We start from the raw sequence: 19,867 nt of genomic DNA, 5'->3' as shown, positions 1-19,867 counted from the left end.
CATACATACATACATACATACATACATACATACATACATACATACATACATACATACATACATACATACATACATACATGCATACATACATACATACATGCATACATGCATGCATACATACATACATACATACATACATACATACATACATACATACATAAAATAGTTAATATAACGGGTGATCCTAACGAAGGCAATTATTTAAAACAAACTCTTTCACTTTTATTACAAAAATTTAATTCCTTTTGCATTCTGGATGGAGCTGCTAGATACCTGACTGTGCGAGACCAGGGACATAGATAAAAATTGAACTCGGAAACGATTGCATGCCTAACCATGGCTTGTTCATCAAAACGGGTTCATACATGCATACATACATACATACATACATACATACATACATACATACATACATACATACATACATACATACATACATACATACATACATACATACATACATACGTACATACGTACATACATACATACATACATACGTACATACGTACATACGATTGAGATTTGCCATTGGCTTCAGACTTGGCCTGGTCATTCAGAATAAATACACGTGCCGATGTGGCGCAGGGGCGGACGAGTTTGGGCACCACGGTTTGGTTTGTCGCCTGGGTGGGGGCCGTCAACTACGTCACTCAGCGCTAAACGAATACATTTGTCGGCTCTTCTCCAAGGCTTCAATCCCGGTTCTCAAGGAACCATCCGGCATTTCTGCGCATGATGGTAGGCGCCCGGACGGATGCACACTAATACCTTGGAGAGCCGGCAGATGTTTGGCGTGGGATGTTACGGTCCCTGGCACCCTCGCTGAACGATACGTAAACCTGACAAAAAAAGAATGCCGTTTGGCCGCGGCCAGGGCAGCGGACGAGAAAATGAAAAAATATGGGAGCGCCCTCTCCTCGATGGAATTCTTGCCAATATGTATCGAGGTTCTCGGCCCGATGGACCCAAACACCCTTAAATTTCTTAAGGCAATATGCAAAATGATCAGCGTCAGATCAGGCGACAGCAGGGAACTGTTTTTCGCAACTAACCACATTTCGTGCTTGTTGCAGCGGTTCCTGCGTGTCTGTGTGCTTGAAAATATCCAACTGAATGCCGACATGTGCAATTAACGACAAATCAAAGTGTTAATCCATTTGTTACTTGATGTTTGACGGTTCAGTGTCACTCATCATGTTTTGGTTTTAACGTACATACGTACATAAGTACATACGTACATACGTACATACATACATACGTACATACACACATACGTACATACGAAACGTAACGAAACGAAATTTTATTTTCTCCTCCAAATTACAGATAATAAATAAGAGACAGGATGAATGTGATCGAGCCCATAATGGGCTCATCTAGCACAGCCACCTAGACAAATATGTTCAGAGTTTTGTGGTTAATATCAAATATTGTTAGTTGTTAGTATGTTAACAACAGATAATAAAACAAAAGGTAGTTAACTAAAAAATAATGTTTCATAGATAATTATAATCACAGATTATATACATACATACATACATACATACATACATACATACATACATACATACATACATACATACATACATACATACATACATACATACATACATACATACATACATACATACATACATACATACATACATACATACATACATACATACATACATACATACATACATATGAACAAACAATCTTACGTACTGTCATGCACATATAAATGATTGCATGACTTAACTTGGCTTACGAATGCAAACAGCGTACTTTTCTTAAACATACGCACGTACCATACGCACGCACGTACTCACTCACAGGGATCATCATCATCATCATCACCATTGTCATCATCTTCATCATAATCATCATCGTCGTCATCACATCTAGCAATAAGTGGCTTTTTCAAAGAAATACATTCTTATCCTGTATAGGCAGATTTGTATACTCGTGTTTTTTGTATGCGTGTGTATGTGTGTGTGTGTGTATGTATGTGTATGTATGTTTGTATGTGTGTATGTTTGTGTGTGTATGTATGTATGTTTGTATGTGTGTGTGTATGTTTGTGTTTGTGTGTGTGTGTATGTGTGTGTGTATGTGTGCTTGTCTATTTCTGCATATTATTATTTCTGTAATATCCATTTGCTGTTGTTGCAATTTGTAGTACTCCTACTATTACTACCGCTACTACATCTACTGCTACTACCACTGCTACTACTACTTTTCTGCTGTAGCTACTTCTACAACTGCTAATGATTACTACTTCAACTTCTTCTGCAATAGTATCAATAGGAGTAGTACTACAGTAGCAACAACAATTCGAAAATTCACAAGGGGTTTGACAATTGAATGTCAATAGATCGGGAAACAGCATGAAGGTATGTGTGCGTGTGTGTGTGTGCGTGGATGTGCGTGCATGTTTGTGAGTGTGTGCGTGCGTGGCGTGTGTGTGTATAAGTATGTATGTGTATTTCTGAGGCCAATTAATTAGACGATCGGAAGATGTGTGATGTTAATTTGCTTAAGTACGTTAATTTAATTGCGTTTGTTCATCCGTTTGTTTGTAGTAATAGTAGAAGTAGTAGTAGAAGTAGTAGTAGTAGTAGTAGTAGTAGTAATAGAAGTAGTAGTAGTAGTAGAAGTAGAAGTAGTAGTAGTAGTAGTAGTAGTAGAAGTAGTAGTAGTAGTAGTAATAGAAGTAGTAGTAGTAGTAGAAGTAGAAGTAGTAGAAGTATTAGTAGTAGTAGTATTAGTAATAGTAGTAGTAGTAGTAGTTTTAGTGGTAGTAGTAGAAGTAGTAGTAGTAGTAGTAGTAGTTGTAGTAGTAGTAGTAGTACTGTTTTGAAATTTAGCGGTTAAAAAGTTTGATATACGTAGGTACGCTATATGCAAATATTCCGCATTAAAAAAAACCTATTTAAAGATAAAAAATAAAATGCTTTTTTCGCATAGTCGTTTTATATTTTGGTCTTCCATTGAGATCCATGAAAGAAAATCGATATATTCAATTCGAATGTTGACATTTTATGGAAAAGAAGGATGCCACTTTTGAAATGAAATTTTTATCTTTGGTACGAAAAAACTTTGAATAATGTTGACAACTTTTAAAATTTAGACAAGTATTATTTTTAATTTACTTTTAAAATTGGTAAAAAAACCAAAATATTGAAAAAAATTAAAAAAGAAACTGGAAAAACTAATGATGCATAGACAACTTTAACCCCGCAGGGCCTTATTTATCAAATGAAAGCTTCTCCCTATGGCTCTTATGGATATGTTTGAGATTGTATGCATGCATGTTGTGTGTTTGTTGTTTTTTGGTGTGTGTGTTTATGTATGTGTTAGTACGTATGTGTTAGTATACGAATGTATGCACAATGAACACATTCATCAGGAATAGAGTCTTTTAAAAAAATGATTCTTAAATAGAACAATGCTTAATGCTTTTGTTAGGTCTATTCATTCAGAAAAATTGAAATAGTAATGGAGAAGAAGATAGACAAAGAGAGAGAGAGAGAAAGAGAGAGAGAGAGAGAAAGAGAGATGGAAAAAATGAGGCAAACGTTTAAAGTATGCATGCGTTAATATAAATCCAAATGGTTTTATGGTTATAGCACCTGGTCCTCCGCATTTGATTCATCGAATTTCCTTCGAGTAGTTGGCTCAAAGCTTCTTCACTCATTTTATGACTGAATCAATAAATGTGTGTGTATATGTGTGTATGTGTAGGTGTGTGTGGTGTGAATAGATGGATGAATGGATAAATATGTGTAAATTTCTTTTTTCCTTTGTTTGCAGACTTAAACACAGAATGGTACAAATACGATTTCGAATACAAACTGCCCGCCAATTTGCCACCATCTTTCAAAATGTCGGACGGAAGTAGAAAATATTACGCATGTGCAGTGGTATCCCAGCCAAACGGCCCTGACATTGAAAGCTACCAGGTAGGGTTTAAATTAGTCGGCGGTCTGGCATTTGATTCCTCACCTTGGTACCTTGCCGAACCATTTGAAATGAAGTAAGTTTAATTTTGTTATGGCATAAACTGTCTTTAAGAGATTAACTTTGACGTTTAATTTTGATGATCTTTGATTTTCATATACATACATTTATGTATATATATATATATATATATATATGAAACTGACAATTATATATCATATTTTGAAAAGGTGGCTGTGCTCGATAAGTCTTAAAGACTCCTCACAGCCATACCATGCCCTTAAATTATGCTTCAGTATTATGATATTTGTATTTACATCCATTCAATTTGCAATCATTACCGCTACAGATTTTCATCCAGTAGATACGATCCTCAAAAACGCTCACCGCCGTCATTATCTCCCTCATCAATTCCTCTCTCTTTTTCAACATCTTCCTTAATCAAATGTACGTGTTCGGTCAACAATAGCGGTGTCAAATCGCTTAGGAGTTGCGTCTCTAGATCAACGAACAAACAACAAATTGTTCAAATTTCTCGATTGGTTTCATTTTCTACCGAGGAAAAATTCTCAAACAAAGTTACTAAAAAGACTTTTAAATCTAAATTTCCAGAAAAATTATCGCCAACATCATCTATATCGTTCGAATCTTCGTCATCATCGTCTTCGTCGTCACTTTCATCATCACCATCGTGCTATCGATTTATAAACAGTGCCTTGTCAATTTTTGATCAAATCATTTGCCCTTTTTCTTGCAAGTTTCGTTGCTGTTGTTGCCGTCGCTGTCGCAGAATTAGGCAGAAATCGGTAGACAGGTCTAAACCGATTGCTCTTAAGAAGTTACATCTAAATGAAAATCTTTCCAACAAAAACATCAACAATCGAAATATTAACGACGTCAACAATATCAGCAACTGTCTCAGTGACACCTTAGATAAGAACCGAACCATTTCTAAACATGACAATCATCATCATCAAGACCATCATCATCATCATCAAGACCATCATCATCAAGACCGTCATCATCATCATCAAGACCATCATCATCAAGACCGTCATCATCATCATCAAGACCATCATCATCATCATCAAGACCATCATCATCAAGACCGTCATCATCATCATCAAGACCATCATCATCAAGACCGTCATCATCATCATCAAGACCATCATCATCATCATCAAGACCATCATCATCAAGACCGTCATCATCATCATCAAGACCATCATCATCAAGACCGTCATCATCATCATCAAGACCATCATCATCATCATCATGACCATCATCATAATCATGACAGTAGATGTCGACATTTATCTGATATTATCGAGTGCTGTTCACTCTTCTCATTCATCAACCAGGTTTCAATCAATCAATCAATCAATCAATCAATCAATCAATCAATCAATCAATCAATCAATCAATCAATCAATCAATCAATCAATCAATCAATCAATCAATCAATCAATCAATCAATCAATCAATCAATCAATCAATCAATCAATCAATCAATCAATCAATCAATCAATCAATCAATCAATCAATCAATCAATCTATCAATCAATCAATCTATCAATCAATCTATCAATCAATCTATCAATCAATCAATCAATCACTCCTAGTTGACTAATCAATCAATCAGTTAACCGATAACGCATTCTATCAAACTTGAAACCTCATCCAGCATTTATGCAAACGCTTTCTGTAATAAACTAACGAACAGCATGTAAGACGAATGAATTTAACAGTTACGAGTTATATCATAAAATGAAAATAAGCAGTTATCAAAAAATATAAATTCCATCTTTAAACCTAAACCAGCCGTTTCTTACGGAACCTCTGACGTCAGCCGTAGACATCAATTACGTCACAACATTCGGATCGGTTTCCGGTTCGTTCTGCATTAACCGACGGGTCTTCATTCCGAGAGACGAGGCGCACGTGACGTGTTGTGTCGACAATCATTCATCACGTGATCTCGTGTGTAGCATCAGCTTGCATCAGGTAGGCAGTTTCATTATTTCAATGTTTCTCTAATTCAATCACTTGTGACTGTGAGCTAGTTGCTGGTTGCGCGCTTGATTAAAAATGTTTCAAAAATGAAATGGTGTCTAGAAAACTCGAATGGTTGTTGGTTGTTTCACGAGGTAGAGTGAAATGAAATCTTCTTGAAAGGTGATATCATTTCGGGCGGACCACTGCGAAGGAGGCAGCGAAGAGGACAGCAGCAGGAAGGTTCTATTCATGAAACGACACATGCAATTACAACGGCAACCTATCAAGGAGGTCACGAAGATCACTGACAACAACCTTATTCAAACATCCAACCTTTCAGTTCAGGCAGGTGATTCCACTAGTTTCGGTTTCCGATTCCAAGTTCCTACCAATTTAACTTACAGCGATGCAAGTTCATTCAATTGTGATGACGGTTCAAAAAAATCGAGCGAAAGCAGCAGCCAAGCACTCCTCAACGCGAGCAATGACGTAGTTGACGTCATCGTCATCAGATACTTTTGCATGGTTGGTTAGCCCAGAGATAATTTGAAATAATTAAATATCGTTCCCGCTTGTTGAGCAATCTCGAAAGTCTAATAAATTATTTTTATTAAATTACTTTTCATAAATTAAGCTTCAGATATTACCAACGAAGGAAAAGACAAAGGCAAAAGAGAAGTATTTGGCACCAATCGAAGTTTGGATGGCGAGACGTTGAACTCACGATACAAAACACGCACGACAGCTTCAGCGCTCCAGCCAGATTTTTTTTATACTGCGTGTCTCGTCCAATCTCATTGTCAAAGCAAACCTCACTTTCAACTGCGCTCAAAATTTTGGGAGCTTGACGACTTGAAACAAAACATGCATGCGATCGAAACCTTAACGAAGCATACAGAAATAACGACAATAATTGTAAGACTTGCGCACAAAAACTCGTTTGTATAATTTTAACTGTTTCTACTCAATAAATTAAAAATGAAGTCAGCAAGTGTGACTTGTTTTTTATTTAAACAGAATCTAAACACTCAGTTCAGTTCACATTAGTATCAAACAAAGCATCAATGTGGAACATTATATCAATTAATTTATGATCTGGGTCGTTCCTTCTTGCCTTTGTAGAGGGCCAACAAGGAGACGCTGGCAACTTTGACGACCTTGAAACGAACTCCAGGAATATCTCCCACGGCGTGACCTTTACGACCGAATCCAGCTACCAGAACTTCATCGTTTTCCTATTAAAATTGAAATCATTATAAATTTTGTAAGTTACACAAAAAAATTTGAGGTACATTTTTTTGAATGACATAAATTAAAAAACATCACGTATACACATACTTCAATGAAGTTTAAGCAACCATCCCATGGCACAAAGGCGGTAATCTTCTTTCCATTTTTGATCAACTGAACTCTCACACATTTCCTGATGGCAGAGTTGGGCTGTTTGGCTTCAACACCACTGCAAATGTGCATATTATCCATTTAGTTTAAGTTAGGTATGTAGGTATGACATAAATAGTAGATTTTTTGACAACAGAACAAGCAAAAATTTGCACAAGTGAATTTAAATATCCTAACTCTTTAAAACCATTCACTTAATGTCTGCCTGCTGTACTATAAAGAAGCATAAGAAAGACCAATTGCACTAAGTTTAAGTAGCATTAATAAGTAATGTCTAATTTATGTATGTATATGTTGTATGTTGCTGTACCGGTACACTCTTCAATATTCTACCTATGACTATCCTTACTATATTACAGGGTAAACCCGGAGATTAGGAACTGGTTTTCCCATCAATATTTATTTATAGTCAACAGTTTAAAAAGCAACAAAGCTCCTCCTATGGAGCAACCAGTTTCGGATCTCCAAGTTTACCTTAATTTTCTAATTACAACTACTATCTTTACTACATTACAGACTAAAACACATTGATAATTATCGTCATTCAAGCAAACATAAAAAGAATTACATACAAAAGCGAAAAACTACATGAATATGCTCTTACCAGCATAAATAATTTAATAATCAACAAATTTTATAGCCATAAAATATGCCATGTGCTTTTCATTGATGATTGAATAATCAGAAATGATTAATTTTGTTAAAAGACAAAATTTAGACTAACACTTTTTCAAGAACGATTCCCTTAGCATGGGAGGCCCCACCGAACGGATTGGACTTCCATCTTGTACCGAGGTGAGATTTTTTATAATCTTTATCATTCCATCTCTGCTCACGTCTGTGATTCTTCAACTTACGAGCTGTCCTAAGACCGCGAGGCTTACCTAGAAAAAAGTTTTAAAATATCCAACTTAAATAATTATCATTCAGTGTCGATTTTTCAATTTAATTGTAACAAATTAGAGCTAAATAGAAAATAAATAAATAAAAAAATCAGAACGTCAACTCACCCATGTTCTCAGTGAAATGGCGATAGGAAAAAGGTTGTTTTCAGAAGATTCAGTAAGTATGACACTGCGATCGCCATAGAATACTTATTTTAGGCTTCTTTTGTCGATGATTAGGATTATTGATTTATAAAAATTATTTTACAAACACTATTTTTTTTAATTCTTTAATTAAAATACTATTTTTATCACAATAATACAAAAAATTTGGGCTACGGTTAGAGCATTTGTATTTCATCAACCAGGACGGTTCAACATTTTGCCTATTTAGTCGCGTTTTTTCTTGACATTGTTTTCTAGATTTACTTTTAATTTTAAAACATTCACTACTGGATTAGTTTCGATATTGTTCTGATCGAACATATTTAACGTATTTTAATGGCGGCTCTCCTCGATCTAGAGCATTTTGATTTAAAAAACACGGGAGATTTAGTTCAACAGGTAATATCAATGCCATACTATAACTCAATTTTAGACAGTCTCTTTCTAACCAGTCTAACTCTAACCAGTCTAATAATAATAAAATAATCAAAAATGCCTTCTAAATCTCTCTCTAATCTCTAATGCTAATCTAATGCTAATGAGCTAATCTAATCTAATCCTAATGTAACTTTACTATACTAAGCTGTTCATCTTTATCTTATTATTCATTTTCTAATTTCTTTTATCATGAATTATTTTATTAATTGTTATAGAATTTAAAATAGATTTATTTACATAAATAATGAACGTTAATTAACTCAGATACGATTGTTAACCATAATTTTTGTTTGCATTATCAACGTTTTTTATATTATTTTCAGACAGCTGCATTCCTATGGCTGCACAAAGGTGATGAATATAAAGATTTGTATAAGAAAGTTACTGGCCTCAGAGTTGCCAATGAATTGTTTCATAGAATAACTCAGAAAGATGACATTGAACAACTGCAGGCTAGTATTATTCATTATTTTTTATTTTTACATGTATATTATATTGTTTAATAGTTTTAACTTGCTAATTAGTTAATTAATAATTTTATAAATACAATAAAACATAAATAAATATATACATAAATAAATAATTATTTTTGACAGGCTCAATGTATTAGAGATGTTGCTGACTATGTGAAGAAGCATCCGAAGGCCACTGAATCTGAGCTTGTTAGGGAAATAACAAAACTCGTTAAGGAGTTCAAAGCTAAAGTGGAAAGCTCTTAAATTACAAAATCACTATTTTTCAAAAATCAATGTTTCATTTTTAATGTTGTTATTGCTAATGTATGCTATGCTATATACTTTTTTTTATCTTTATTAGCTGTCAAACTGTTCTCTTTTCAATTTAGTATTGTAAAATAAAGTTTTGTAATCAATGAGATATGCCTCATAACTATTAAAGAATTATAATTTTTGTGTTACATGCAGAGAAAAATATAGTTAGTTCAATAGTTGCATGCGCATGCGAGTATCCCAGTTTAAAATCGCATTTTCGTTTTGAATATTCAACCAAATGAGTATAGCGCGAGAGAGAAGAAAAAAGAAGAGAGAGAGAGAGAGTAAGAGTAGAAAGTGATTAGGTACATTGTACATTACAATATAATGTCTTAGAACGATCGAAATTGGTTAACTAAGACGCAGAACTGGACGCTCCACCTATTGAGCCAAAATCAAATTTGCTTGAAATTATGAGGCTGGAGAAATGCACATGCGAGATCATTCACTGCAACTACTAACGAAAATAATTTCTAACGGAAAGCACCAGATTTGATCACATACACAGCACGCACATAAAATGTATGATCGGCTTGACGCAATGACTCTACGCGTATTGATAGATGCCTGTTAATAATTAAACAGCTCCTTTTCAGTCAGGTGCGCCTTATTCAATTATTCAATGTGAATTGTGACTATAACGTAAAAATTCCCGTCATTCTGAAAAAGAGAATTGTTCAAAGCTACATTATAAGGATTTTAACTAATTTCGCAACAATTAAAATCGAAAAATGGGATTCATGATGTCAAAAGTTACACCATTATTGAAAAAGAAGGATGAAAATTACGAGCTGCAGGTATTGAAAGAGCACGACGCCGGTGTTAACGTGCTGGCGATGAATGACGAAGAAACAGTTTTGGCTACTGGTGGCGATGATAATGCAGTCAGGCTGTGGTCAGTCAGTGGTGACGCTGAAACCGAATGTCTCGCATTATTGGATGGTAGCGTGAAATATTTTTTTCATAAATTTATTTCAGTTTCATTTTAAAGTTAAAATTTTATCTTTTTCAAGGATACAAAATATTTACAAAAATGTTTACAACTTTTTAACATTCACATTTATATCGAATGAACTACAAATCATTGTAAAGGTCACACAGGCTATGTGAATTGTTTAACATTTGACGACATCTACCTCATATCTGGCAGTGCCGACAAATCCATCCACAAATGGAACATAACCTCATTCAAATGCGACCTCGTCTTTCAATCACACAAATCAGTCGTCAACAGGTTCGCTTCTTCCATCCATCTGTCTCTTTTTAATTCTAGCTAATATTTTAGTAACTAAAAGTTGAAACACACTCTAAAAAGTTATATAAAAATTTGAGCTAGGTGACCTTTATTTTCAAAACATTTAAGAGTTTTTAAGGGTTCAATTTTCTAGCATTAACGTATCTTAAACTTTTAATTGCCAACAGGTTGATAGTCAGTGGTGACTATTTATTCAGCAGTTCGTATGACCAAACAGCAATCAAATGGGACTTCAATACAGGAGAATGCCTGACAGTTTACACCGGACACAGGCTGGGTGTTTATCCGTTAGCATTTATTCCTGGCGGTACCAGCCGGTCCACTGATTACCATTACAACGACGTCAATAAGTACAATGGCGAATCAGATGATGGGGCAGCTAAGAAATTGACGTATAGAAAAGATAATGAAGTTAAAAAAAGTATTTTACCTTTTTGATTATCCTTTTGAAGTTCACATTAAAAATTATAATTGGTTAATCAATTAATCAATCAATCAATCAATTAATTAATTCAATATTCAATTAATTAATACACTAATTAATCAATTGAATAATTAGAGAAGTACCGAGGTGATATTCTCGTTACGGGCTCATCAGATCACACGGCCATAATGTGGAAGGTTGGTAGCGGAAAGGTTCTGTTCATGTTGGAAGGGCACAGTGGAGGGATAACTTGCCTGGCTCTGGATGATGCGGCAAAAAATATTTTCACCGGTTCTATGGACAAGACGATAAGATGCTGGAGTGTGGATGGTGGCGAGATGATACGTATGTTTGAAGGACACAGCAATTCTGTCATATGCATGATCGTACGTCAAGCATAATTTTGTAAATCTATCAACTATTTGTATCAAAATTTTGTAAAAAAAATAGCACATTAATACAAAATTTAAACAAATTAAAAAAAACAAAATTTAAATAGGTGAAAGGAAAATTAATGTACAGTGGCAGTTCTGATAGGACGGGTAAATCGTGGATCATTGAATTTGGAGATAGTACTCGAACATATCACGGTCACGAGCATACTGTTACGTGTATAAAATATGACGACGGCACAGGTGTGTGTATGTAATTTATCATCTTCATGTTAGATTCGAACGATAGATTTTTGAATTATAGATTGAGACACGTATAGATATATCGTAGTAATGGACATATGATATCAGTTCTCTAAATTTTATTAAAAAAACACACAAAACCAGTTTTTACAGGATGTGGCGACGGCATAGTTAGATGCTTTGATTCAAAAGCAGGTACTTTAAAAAGGACACTGGCTGGTCACACTTTGGCTGTGAATTCAATTCTGGTTAATTCTAGTTCAAATATATTTTTTATTCACCAACGGAGCTATTTTATGAAAACAATTTAGATATTATAGTTAACTAAATTAGTAACGACCTTAAGTTATCAGCTGAATTTGACAGATTAAAGGAGAGAAATTGTTCAGCGGATCAAATGATGGCACCTTGAGGATCTGGGACATATCCGACATGACTGATGAAACGGCATTTGCAAGCGAACAAAAACGGAAAAAGAAAGTGGAGAAAACTGTAAAAGACAAAAGCAATAGTGACCACCGACAACAGCATGCTGCACAAACAAGCAACAAATCTCGTAATAACGATAAGATAACTATTGAAGATGATTTTTGATTGGAGAATAATTTAATACAGTTTATTTGTTCATTGATTATGTGTATTATTTGAGTTAAATATTTTAATTTTGTGTAAAATATATAGAAAATATTCTAAGCGTATGATATAAAAATGTAACTGAAACGTGGAAAATTGTTTTGGCTGATGGCAACATACATTTATTAAGACTCATTAAAATCTCGAAAAATTGCGATCTAGTGTTTGCTTTTTGCATTTTGTACAGGTATTATTTAATAATTTTGTACAAATATGAACAAAGTTTAAAGTGTTTAAATGTTCTTACAACCTGGAATTGCTTCTTCCATTATTATTTGAGGTTATTTAAATGCTTTATTTACATGGATTTTTTTTACCGGCAGCCATTTTATTTATATCTATGTTAATAAAATAATACGTTTAGAAATTAAATAAAATGTCAGTTCTCTTAATTTCTTACTCGCTTGATGCGTGATTTGGTCTGTTATAAAATTTATTTAAATGTTAATTATTTTTTTCGCAATTTCCGAACAGCACTTTTAGAAAAAATTGTGTAATTTTTTAATTGTGATGACAATAGTCACTAATCCGTCACCAACTGGCGATGAACCTGACAATATAATTGCTAATGCAGCCAACAGCACATCTCAGCAAATCATTCCGACGGCCATGGAACACCAACAGACTGTTAATGCTTCTTCGCAAACAGCTCCACAAACAACAACCACTTCTGTAACAACAAATGGCTTAACAACAAATATTGTCAGTGTTGTATCCGAACTCGTCTCGGACCAGTCAGCTAAGGCAGATATTTCTGTTACTGCTAGTGTTGCAGAGAATGTAAATTTATTAGTGCCAGTTCAAGAAGTGTCAGATAAAGAAACAGCCTCACCTCTTATTTTACCTAGCTGTGCTCAAAGGGAAGCTGAACCGGACTTTCCCCATGTCGAACTTGGAAAGTTAGATGAAATGATTAATAGACAGAGGTGGGTTGTTCCAGTACTGCCTGGTAATGAGTTAGAGGTATTATTAGATGCTTCAATAGATTTATGTCGAAGAGGCCTAGATACAAAAAGTGAAGCCTGCCAAAGATTTTTTAGAGAAGGGTTGACAATTTCGTTCACAAAAGTGCTAACAGATGATGCAGTTAGTGGATGGAAAACTGAAATTCACAAGTGTATTTTGAAAAATTCAGAAAAATTAGTTGAATTATGCGTTTTAAAGCTAGACCAAGACTGGTTTCCATTACTTGATTTATTAGCAATTGTATTTAATCCTAATTGTAAGTTTCATTCATTCAATGCAAACAAGTTACCTGAAAGATTGATGTCTGAACTCGATGAAGAGGTATTTGCCAAACCATTTTCAGACCAGAGACCACAAAGAGGATGGTTAGTTGATTTAATAAATTTATTTGGTTCGCTGGATGGCTTTAAAATCTTATTAGAGAGATTCAACTCTAATTTGTCGATACCCGTGGTTGCTGCACTGATCAGACCTTTTGGCATCTGTGCTGAAATGTTGACTGTCAGTACCTTAGAAAAATATTTTATGCCTATAGTCGAAAAAATCACATTATATTTAGATAATCTGACTGATGATGAATTGAAAAGGGAGGCCAAAATGGAGGCTAAAAATGATACTTTATCTAATATAATAAACTCTTTGAAGTGTGTTGTGGCTAGGTTGCCTAATCAAGAGGAAAAAGTGAAAAGTTTAGAAATGTTCAGACTTCAGATTATTTTCAGACTGCTACAAATATCATCATTCAATGGCAAGATGAATGCCCTGAATGAAATCAACAAACTGATAACAAGCATATCATACAACATTAACAAACACAGTCAATCAGACTGCGACGATTGGTTAACTCCTGAAAAAATAGCTGAATGGTTAGGTAATAATGATGTCTTGTCAATAGTTTTGAGGGACAGCTTGCATCAACCTCAATATGTTGAGAAGTTAGAAAAAATTGTTCGATTCATGATAAAGGAGAAGGCATTAAATTTGCAGGATCTCGACCGAATATGGGAGGCTCAGACGGGAAAGCATGAAGCCATTGTAAAAAACGTTCATGACCTCTTGGCTAAGTTAGCCTGGGATTTCACACCACTGCAGTTAGACCATTTATTCGAATGTTTCCAAGCTAGCTGGGGACATGCCAGCAAAAAGCAGAGAGAGAAATTATTAGAATTAATTAGAAGATTGGCCGAAGATGATAAAGAGGGAATAATGGCCAACAAGGTATTGGTACTTCTGTGGTCTCTTGCTCAGAGTGAAGATGTATCCACTGATATAATGGACCAGGCTTTGGTTGCTCATATAAAAATTCTTGATTACAGCTGTTCACAAGTTTCTTCGCAAGATAGAGATACACAGAAAATGACCTGGGTAGCCAAATTTGTTGAAGAACTTAAAAAAGACAGAATGGTTCTGCCAGCATTAAAACAGATCAGAGAAATATGTCAGCTGTTTACAGAGGCTCCTCCGACTCATTCACATCTTCAGAGGCCCCAAACCAATTACAGAAATAAAGTCATTAGTTATTTGCATAATCAGTTCACCATTGTCAAGCTTGTTAGTGATAGCCTCGAAGTCTACATGGATCGGGCTAGAAAGTATGCCAAAGAACATCCCGATGAGGACCCCAGTAAAATTTTTCCAGACGGTCGATTCAATCACCATCAACAAGTCAATGACAGGTTGAAGTTTTTGAGATTTCTTCTGAAAGATGGTCAGTTGTGGCTCTGCAAGCCCCAGGCTAATCAGATTTGGACAACATTAGCTGAAAATGCTGTCTACCCAATGGACAGAGAGAATTGTTTTAAATGGTACAGCAAATTGATGGGCGATGAACCAGATCTTGATCCAGAAATCACTAAGGAATTCTTTCAGCAGTACATCCTCAAGTTTGATCCTGCACTTCTGACTGAGAGTGGAATGATCTGCTTTGAACGCTTCTTTCGCTTCATAAATTTAAAAGATGGAAAATTTTATCCAAAGAGAAGGGGTGGGTACTTTATGGAGAACTTGAATCTTTTGGGTGTTGAGTATCTCTGGAGGGTTGTATCGTACAGCCCTGATGAGGTTGCGGAGAAAGGAATTCTACTGTTGAAAGACGTCTACACGAACCTAGGTGCACAACTGCAAGCTAAGCAGGTTGAAATACATGAAGATTTTTTGCAGGATTGTTTGAATCGCTTGAAAGCCATGTATGATACAGTCAAAGCTCTACAAAAGTTTGATTCTACAAACAAACAACAGCCATCTAAACAGCTCTCTCCAACACAACAAAATCACATCTCTCAGTCACCAAAATCTTCACAAGAACAGTTGGATGAAGATCAGCAGCAGCAGCAGATGAGACAACACGAACAACAAATTCAACAGGAAGCAAATCGCATGATAAGAATATTAACAGTTTTGAAGGTTTACATAGTGGAGTGTGACGAAGCCTACTGCGAAGAGAGGGCCATTTTGCCACTTGTCAGAGCTTGCAGAGGCAAACAAGTCAACCTCATCATCAGATGTCCCAACCAGGGTCGCCCTATCGATGATATTGAACTATGGTCTCACACAAATGAAACAATTGGTATGTATTAGTTATGTTGTCCTTTAAAAATCTAGCCCATTTGAAGTAATATCTGTTGATTATGCATATGTATTTAATATTTTTATATCATTGTAAACTACAAAATCCTAATACTTCTTATAACTACTAAGGTAATGTTAGGAGGCAGTTGGCCAGTAGGATGAAAGGTAACAACTTCAAAGTCGAGTTGTGCCTGAATGGAGATGTTATAGATCCGTGCAACGATAGGAAGTTAGTGTCTCAGTTGGGGGCACATGACAAGATACAGTTAACAGTCAAGTATCTCCAAGTGGGCACCCACAACCCTTCAAGCCCTGACAGCAGTTCTGGCAGTTCCATTGGCTCCATGCATAATATTTATGAAGGTTGGTCGGTCTAAATTAAAAAAGAACACATTTTTATATTATGTTTGTTATTTTATTATTTTAAAATTCAATAAATATTTTTGCTAGATGTTTATTAATGCTACCCTATAAAAGCAATTTCAATAAAATACCCTGCTGCATCAGGTCCTAACATAGAAGCAGAAAATTGTCTTCCAGGGGTACTGCTAGCACACAAACTCATGTACACTAATTTCCTCTTTAACCTGGCTGATCTCGGTTGCCAACTAGATGTTCCCATGCTCAGAGATTGTGCCAGGGAGATTCTCAAGTTTATGCCTGCAGGTTAGCTTGCCTTCTTGTTTCTGAATGTTACTGTTGTTGATGCACATTCATTTCTCTGTATGGAATTGCAGTGCAAGCTGGAGTGAATGTTTAATGAAATCGTTGTCAGTCAGCAAGTAGAATGCTGCAGTTTTAAACTGCTTTGAAAAATTTATCTTGGATGTTTTTTTAAATCTATGATGAATTCAAGATATAATCACATCTACAATCTTTGCCCTACAGATTCCAATGCAGTTGAACGACTGATAAAAATTTGCAAAGAGCATGTAAACAGACACCCATTGGAGAAACCCATCATCATAGCACCTGACCTCGAAGCTCTCTTCTTTGGCCCTGGACCATCCCAGGTGTTGTACTACCTGGATGTTATGCACTCCATCCTGGTGCCAGCCACCAGCAACAGTGCTAACGTGACTTGGAACTTTCAGAAAAACTTTCTACTAAGTGGCGGTGTACCCCTCTGCCTGAAGATAATATCAAGCGATGATTTCCTACAGAATTCAGACCCGACAACAAAACGTAGCTGCTACTTGACCTGCTTAAAAATCCTTAAGCTCATCATGCCGGCTGTAGGGTACGGCTACATACAGATGGTCAGCGATGCCATGCAAAACAACACAACAAATCTAGTGGCCTTGACCCCCACCATGCATGCACATGCTGTCCTTCTTCAAAAGGCCTTCATGAACATTCCCAACCCTAACGAGAATATCATCAAATCCTGGTCCCTCAAGCTAGGCCAAGAACTCTCTCTTAAGGTTTTTTTTTTTTTGAGAGTCCCAGTTGAATGTTTATGTTGATAGTTTGCTTGTTTGCCCTTTCATTCATTGCATTGCATTATTTTATGCTTCTTCTCTTTCTGTCTGTCAGCCAGTTAAGAGAATGAAATTTTGTTTTTTATAGTGGTTTGTTAGCCTTTCTAGAACATTCTCTATGTTTAATTTTACTAGAATTTTTGTTTTTGTGTTTATAGTTCATTCATATTATTTTTATTCAGTATTTACTTAACAATTTGCTAAAAATTAACCTCAATGGAAATAGTGTGGATATTTGTAATAAATTATAAATTTACTTTATGTCTTTGTGATAAATGTTTCTGCAATTGAAAATAACCTTTATTAATTTTTTTTTGTCAATATTTAGTTGTGAGAGATTGTATATTATTTGATTTGACAACTGCTATATAAATGACTAGACACCTGAATACGTTTACATTTTTTTTTCACCAATCAGATCACTGGAGTTTTGCCAAATGAGGTCGTCTTGAAAGCCCTCCAGAGAATCATTTGGTCGTGTTTCAACGAACCGTCATCACTGACGTCATCGCCATCTTCGCTCCTGGTCAAGCTGAGTGAGAGTGATTGGAAAGTGGCCGGTGATGGTTCAGTATATGGAAATTACGACATGGATGTTGGTAGCTTTTGCAGTTGTTGTTGTTCTTGTTCGGCCGTTGTCGTTGACTGTATGGTATTTCGTTTATATATATATTTTTTTTCATCCTACCTTCCACTACCTCACCAGTACCAGGATGCAGATGAGGTGAACCTATGCCACGAGTCTCTTGAGTTACTGACCGTATGCATCGTACTCTGCCAAGAGTCTGTTGACGTCATCTGCAAGGATAAAGCCTGGCAGACTTTTATCATCAGCCTGCTACTTGGATGTAAAAATAGGTCGGTTTGTCTGCGGTCTGTTAGTTACTTTACACAGTCACTCACACACACACACACACACACTCATACACATACACATACACACATACTCATACACACACACACACACACGCACAATAGCTTGTACATTTGCTTGTACACATCAATACCGATATACACATAATACACCATTTGTACGTTACATTGTATGCATGCAATTTAAATGTCTACATAGTTATTTTCCTCTACTAGGTCAATAAGAATAATGGCTTCGGATCAGTTTTATCAAGTGGCGACGAATGTGACGAGTAGTAACAACAAGCTGGTCATCTACTTTATAACGTTACTCTTCACACTGCTTTCTGTACGTTCATTATGTGTTGTTTATGTACGTGTATATATGTGCATATGAATTGATTGATTGATTGATTTGGTTGAGTAATTGATTGATTGATTGGTTGAGTGATTGAATGAGTGATTGAATGAGTGATTGAATGAGTGATTGATTGATTGATTGATTGATTGATTGATTGATTGATTGATTGATTGATTGATTGATTGATTGATTGATTGATTGATTGATTGATTGATTGATTGATTGATTGATTGATTGATTGATTGATTGATTGATTGATTGATTGATTGATTGATTGATTGATTGATTGATTGATTGATTGATTGATTGATTGATTGATTGATTGATTGATTGATTGATTGATTGATTGATTGATTGATTGATTGATTGATTGATTGATTGATTGATTGATTGATTGATTGATTGATTGATTGATTGATTGATTGATTGATTGATTGATTGATTGATTGATTGATTGATTGATAAATTGTTCAATCAATAAATACACATTACTTTTTAATTTTTCCCACACAGGACAATGCTGCAATGCTGTCTCCAGAGTATTTCAATTTACTTTGCAGGTAGCCTTTTGGACCAATATTTATCTAAAAAATAATATGGCGCGTGTTTTTGTATGCGTGTTTAAAGGTGTGTTTGTTTGTGTGTGTATGTGTTTGTGTGTGTATGTGTGTGTGTTCGTCTGTTAACTATTTTTATAAGTATGGAATAAAATACTAACTCAACTACTACTGCTGCTGCTGCTTCTATTACAGTTTCTTCTACTATTAATACTACCACTTCTGCTACTGCTAATACTTTTACTACAGCTACTACTACTGCTAGCTATAGTTACTACAACTTTGTAAATTATTTTTTAATTATTAACAGGCTGTTGAATTATACCTGCGAGTTTGGGATTCCATTGAACCAGGCAGAGGCTCTTCTAAATCAGGAGATTGTCTGGCTCAAAAGATTGCGGGTCCGTGATTGATTTGGTTGATTGATTGATTAGTTGATTGATTGATTTATTAATTTTTTAAATAAATTTCTGATTGATTTATTTATTGAGTGAAAGATTGATTGATTGATTAATTAACTAATGATTCATCAGATGATTG

General features: G+C 35.2%; 5 protein-coding genes across 5 annotated transcripts in view; 4 read left to right on the top strand and 1 right to left on the bottom strand.

Moving 5' to 3' along the window:
- The window catches only part of HELRODRAFT_176296 (hypothetical protein), a gene marked incomplete at both ends in the record, with an annotated part of 5,423 nt that extends 4,290 nt beyond the window's left edge, over positions 1 to 1,133 (top strand). Inside the window, one exon of the mRNA XM_009023750.1 lies at positions 743 to 1,133. Coding sequence (XP_009021998.1) covers positions 743 to 1,133 — 391 coding nt within the window. The remainder of the gene's footprint in view (positions 1 to 742) is intronic.
- A 2,733-nt stretch (positions 1,134 to 3,866) lies between these two features.
- HELRODRAFT_192685 (hypothetical protein) lies at positions 3,867 to 6,920 on the top strand (the record flags this gene model as incomplete). The annotated part of the gene is made up of 6 exons (XM_009023749.1): positions 3,867 to 4,018; positions 4,655 to 4,838; positions 5,764 to 5,946; positions 6,118 to 6,462; positions 6,572 to 6,675; positions 6,697 to 6,920. The coding sequence occupies 5 exons, from the start codon at positions 3,867 to 3,869 to the stop codon at positions 6,653 to 6,655; spliced, it is 948 nt and encodes a 315-aa protein (XP_009021997.1). The 3' UTR covers positions 6,656 to 6,675; positions 6,697 to 6,920.
- A 105-nt stretch (positions 6,921 to 7,025) lies between these two features.
- Positions 7,026 to 8,352, bottom strand: HELRODRAFT_192684 (hypothetical protein; the record flags this gene model as incomplete). The annotated part of the gene is made up of 4 exons (XM_009023748.1): positions 7,026 to 7,172; positions 7,276 to 7,396; positions 8,063 to 8,222; positions 8,349 to 8,352. 4 exons carry the CDS (start codon positions 8,350 to 8,352, stop codon positions 7,026 to 7,028), a joined length of 432 nt encoding a protein of 143 aa, XP_009021996.1.
- Positions 8,353 to 8,673: 321 nt separating this feature from the next.
- Positions 8,674 to 12,919, top strand: HELRODRAFT_113404 (hypothetical protein). Its single transcript, XM_009023747.1, has 10 exons — positions 8,674 to 8,786; positions 9,149 to 9,277; positions 9,422 to 9,529; positions 10,393 to 10,537; positions 10,688 to 10,829; positions 11,018 to 11,192; positions 11,415 to 11,660; positions 11,774 to 11,909; positions 12,054 to 12,157; positions 12,276 to 12,919. The coding sequence occupies exons 1-10, from the start codon at positions 8,724 to 8,726 to the stop codon at positions 12,501 to 12,503; spliced, it is 1,476 nt and encodes a 491-aa protein (XP_009021995.1). The 5' UTR covers positions 8,674 to 8,723; the 3' UTR covers positions 12,504 to 12,919.
- Positions 12,920 to 13,052: 133 nt separating this feature from the next.
- Positions 13,053 to 19,740, top strand: HELRODRAFT_176291 (hypothetical protein; the record flags this gene model as incomplete). The annotated part of the gene is made up of 9 exons (XM_009023746.1): positions 13,053 to 16,074; positions 16,206 to 16,439; positions 16,584 to 16,742; positions 16,965 to 17,500; positions 17,976 to 18,152; positions 18,264 to 18,415; positions 18,647 to 18,758; positions 19,284 to 19,330; positions 19,638 to 19,740. 9 exons carry the CDS (start codon positions 13,053 to 13,055, stop codon positions 19,738 to 19,740), a joined length of 4,542 nt encoding a protein of 1,513 aa, XP_009021994.1.
- Between the last annotated feature and the right edge of the window lie 127 nt (positions 19,741 to 19,867).

The sequence above is a fragment of the Helobdella robusta genome, assembly GCF_000326865.2.
Source record: "Helobdella robusta unplaced genomic scaffold HELROscaffold_37, whole genome shotgun sequence".
Taxonomy (NCBI): domain Eukaryota; kingdom Metazoa; phylum Annelida; class Clitellata; order Rhynchobdellida; family Glossiphoniidae; genus Helobdella; species Helobdella robusta.
The sequence above is the reverse complement of the archived record's forward strand: the minus strand, read 5'-3'. Positions and strand labels throughout refer to the sequence as shown.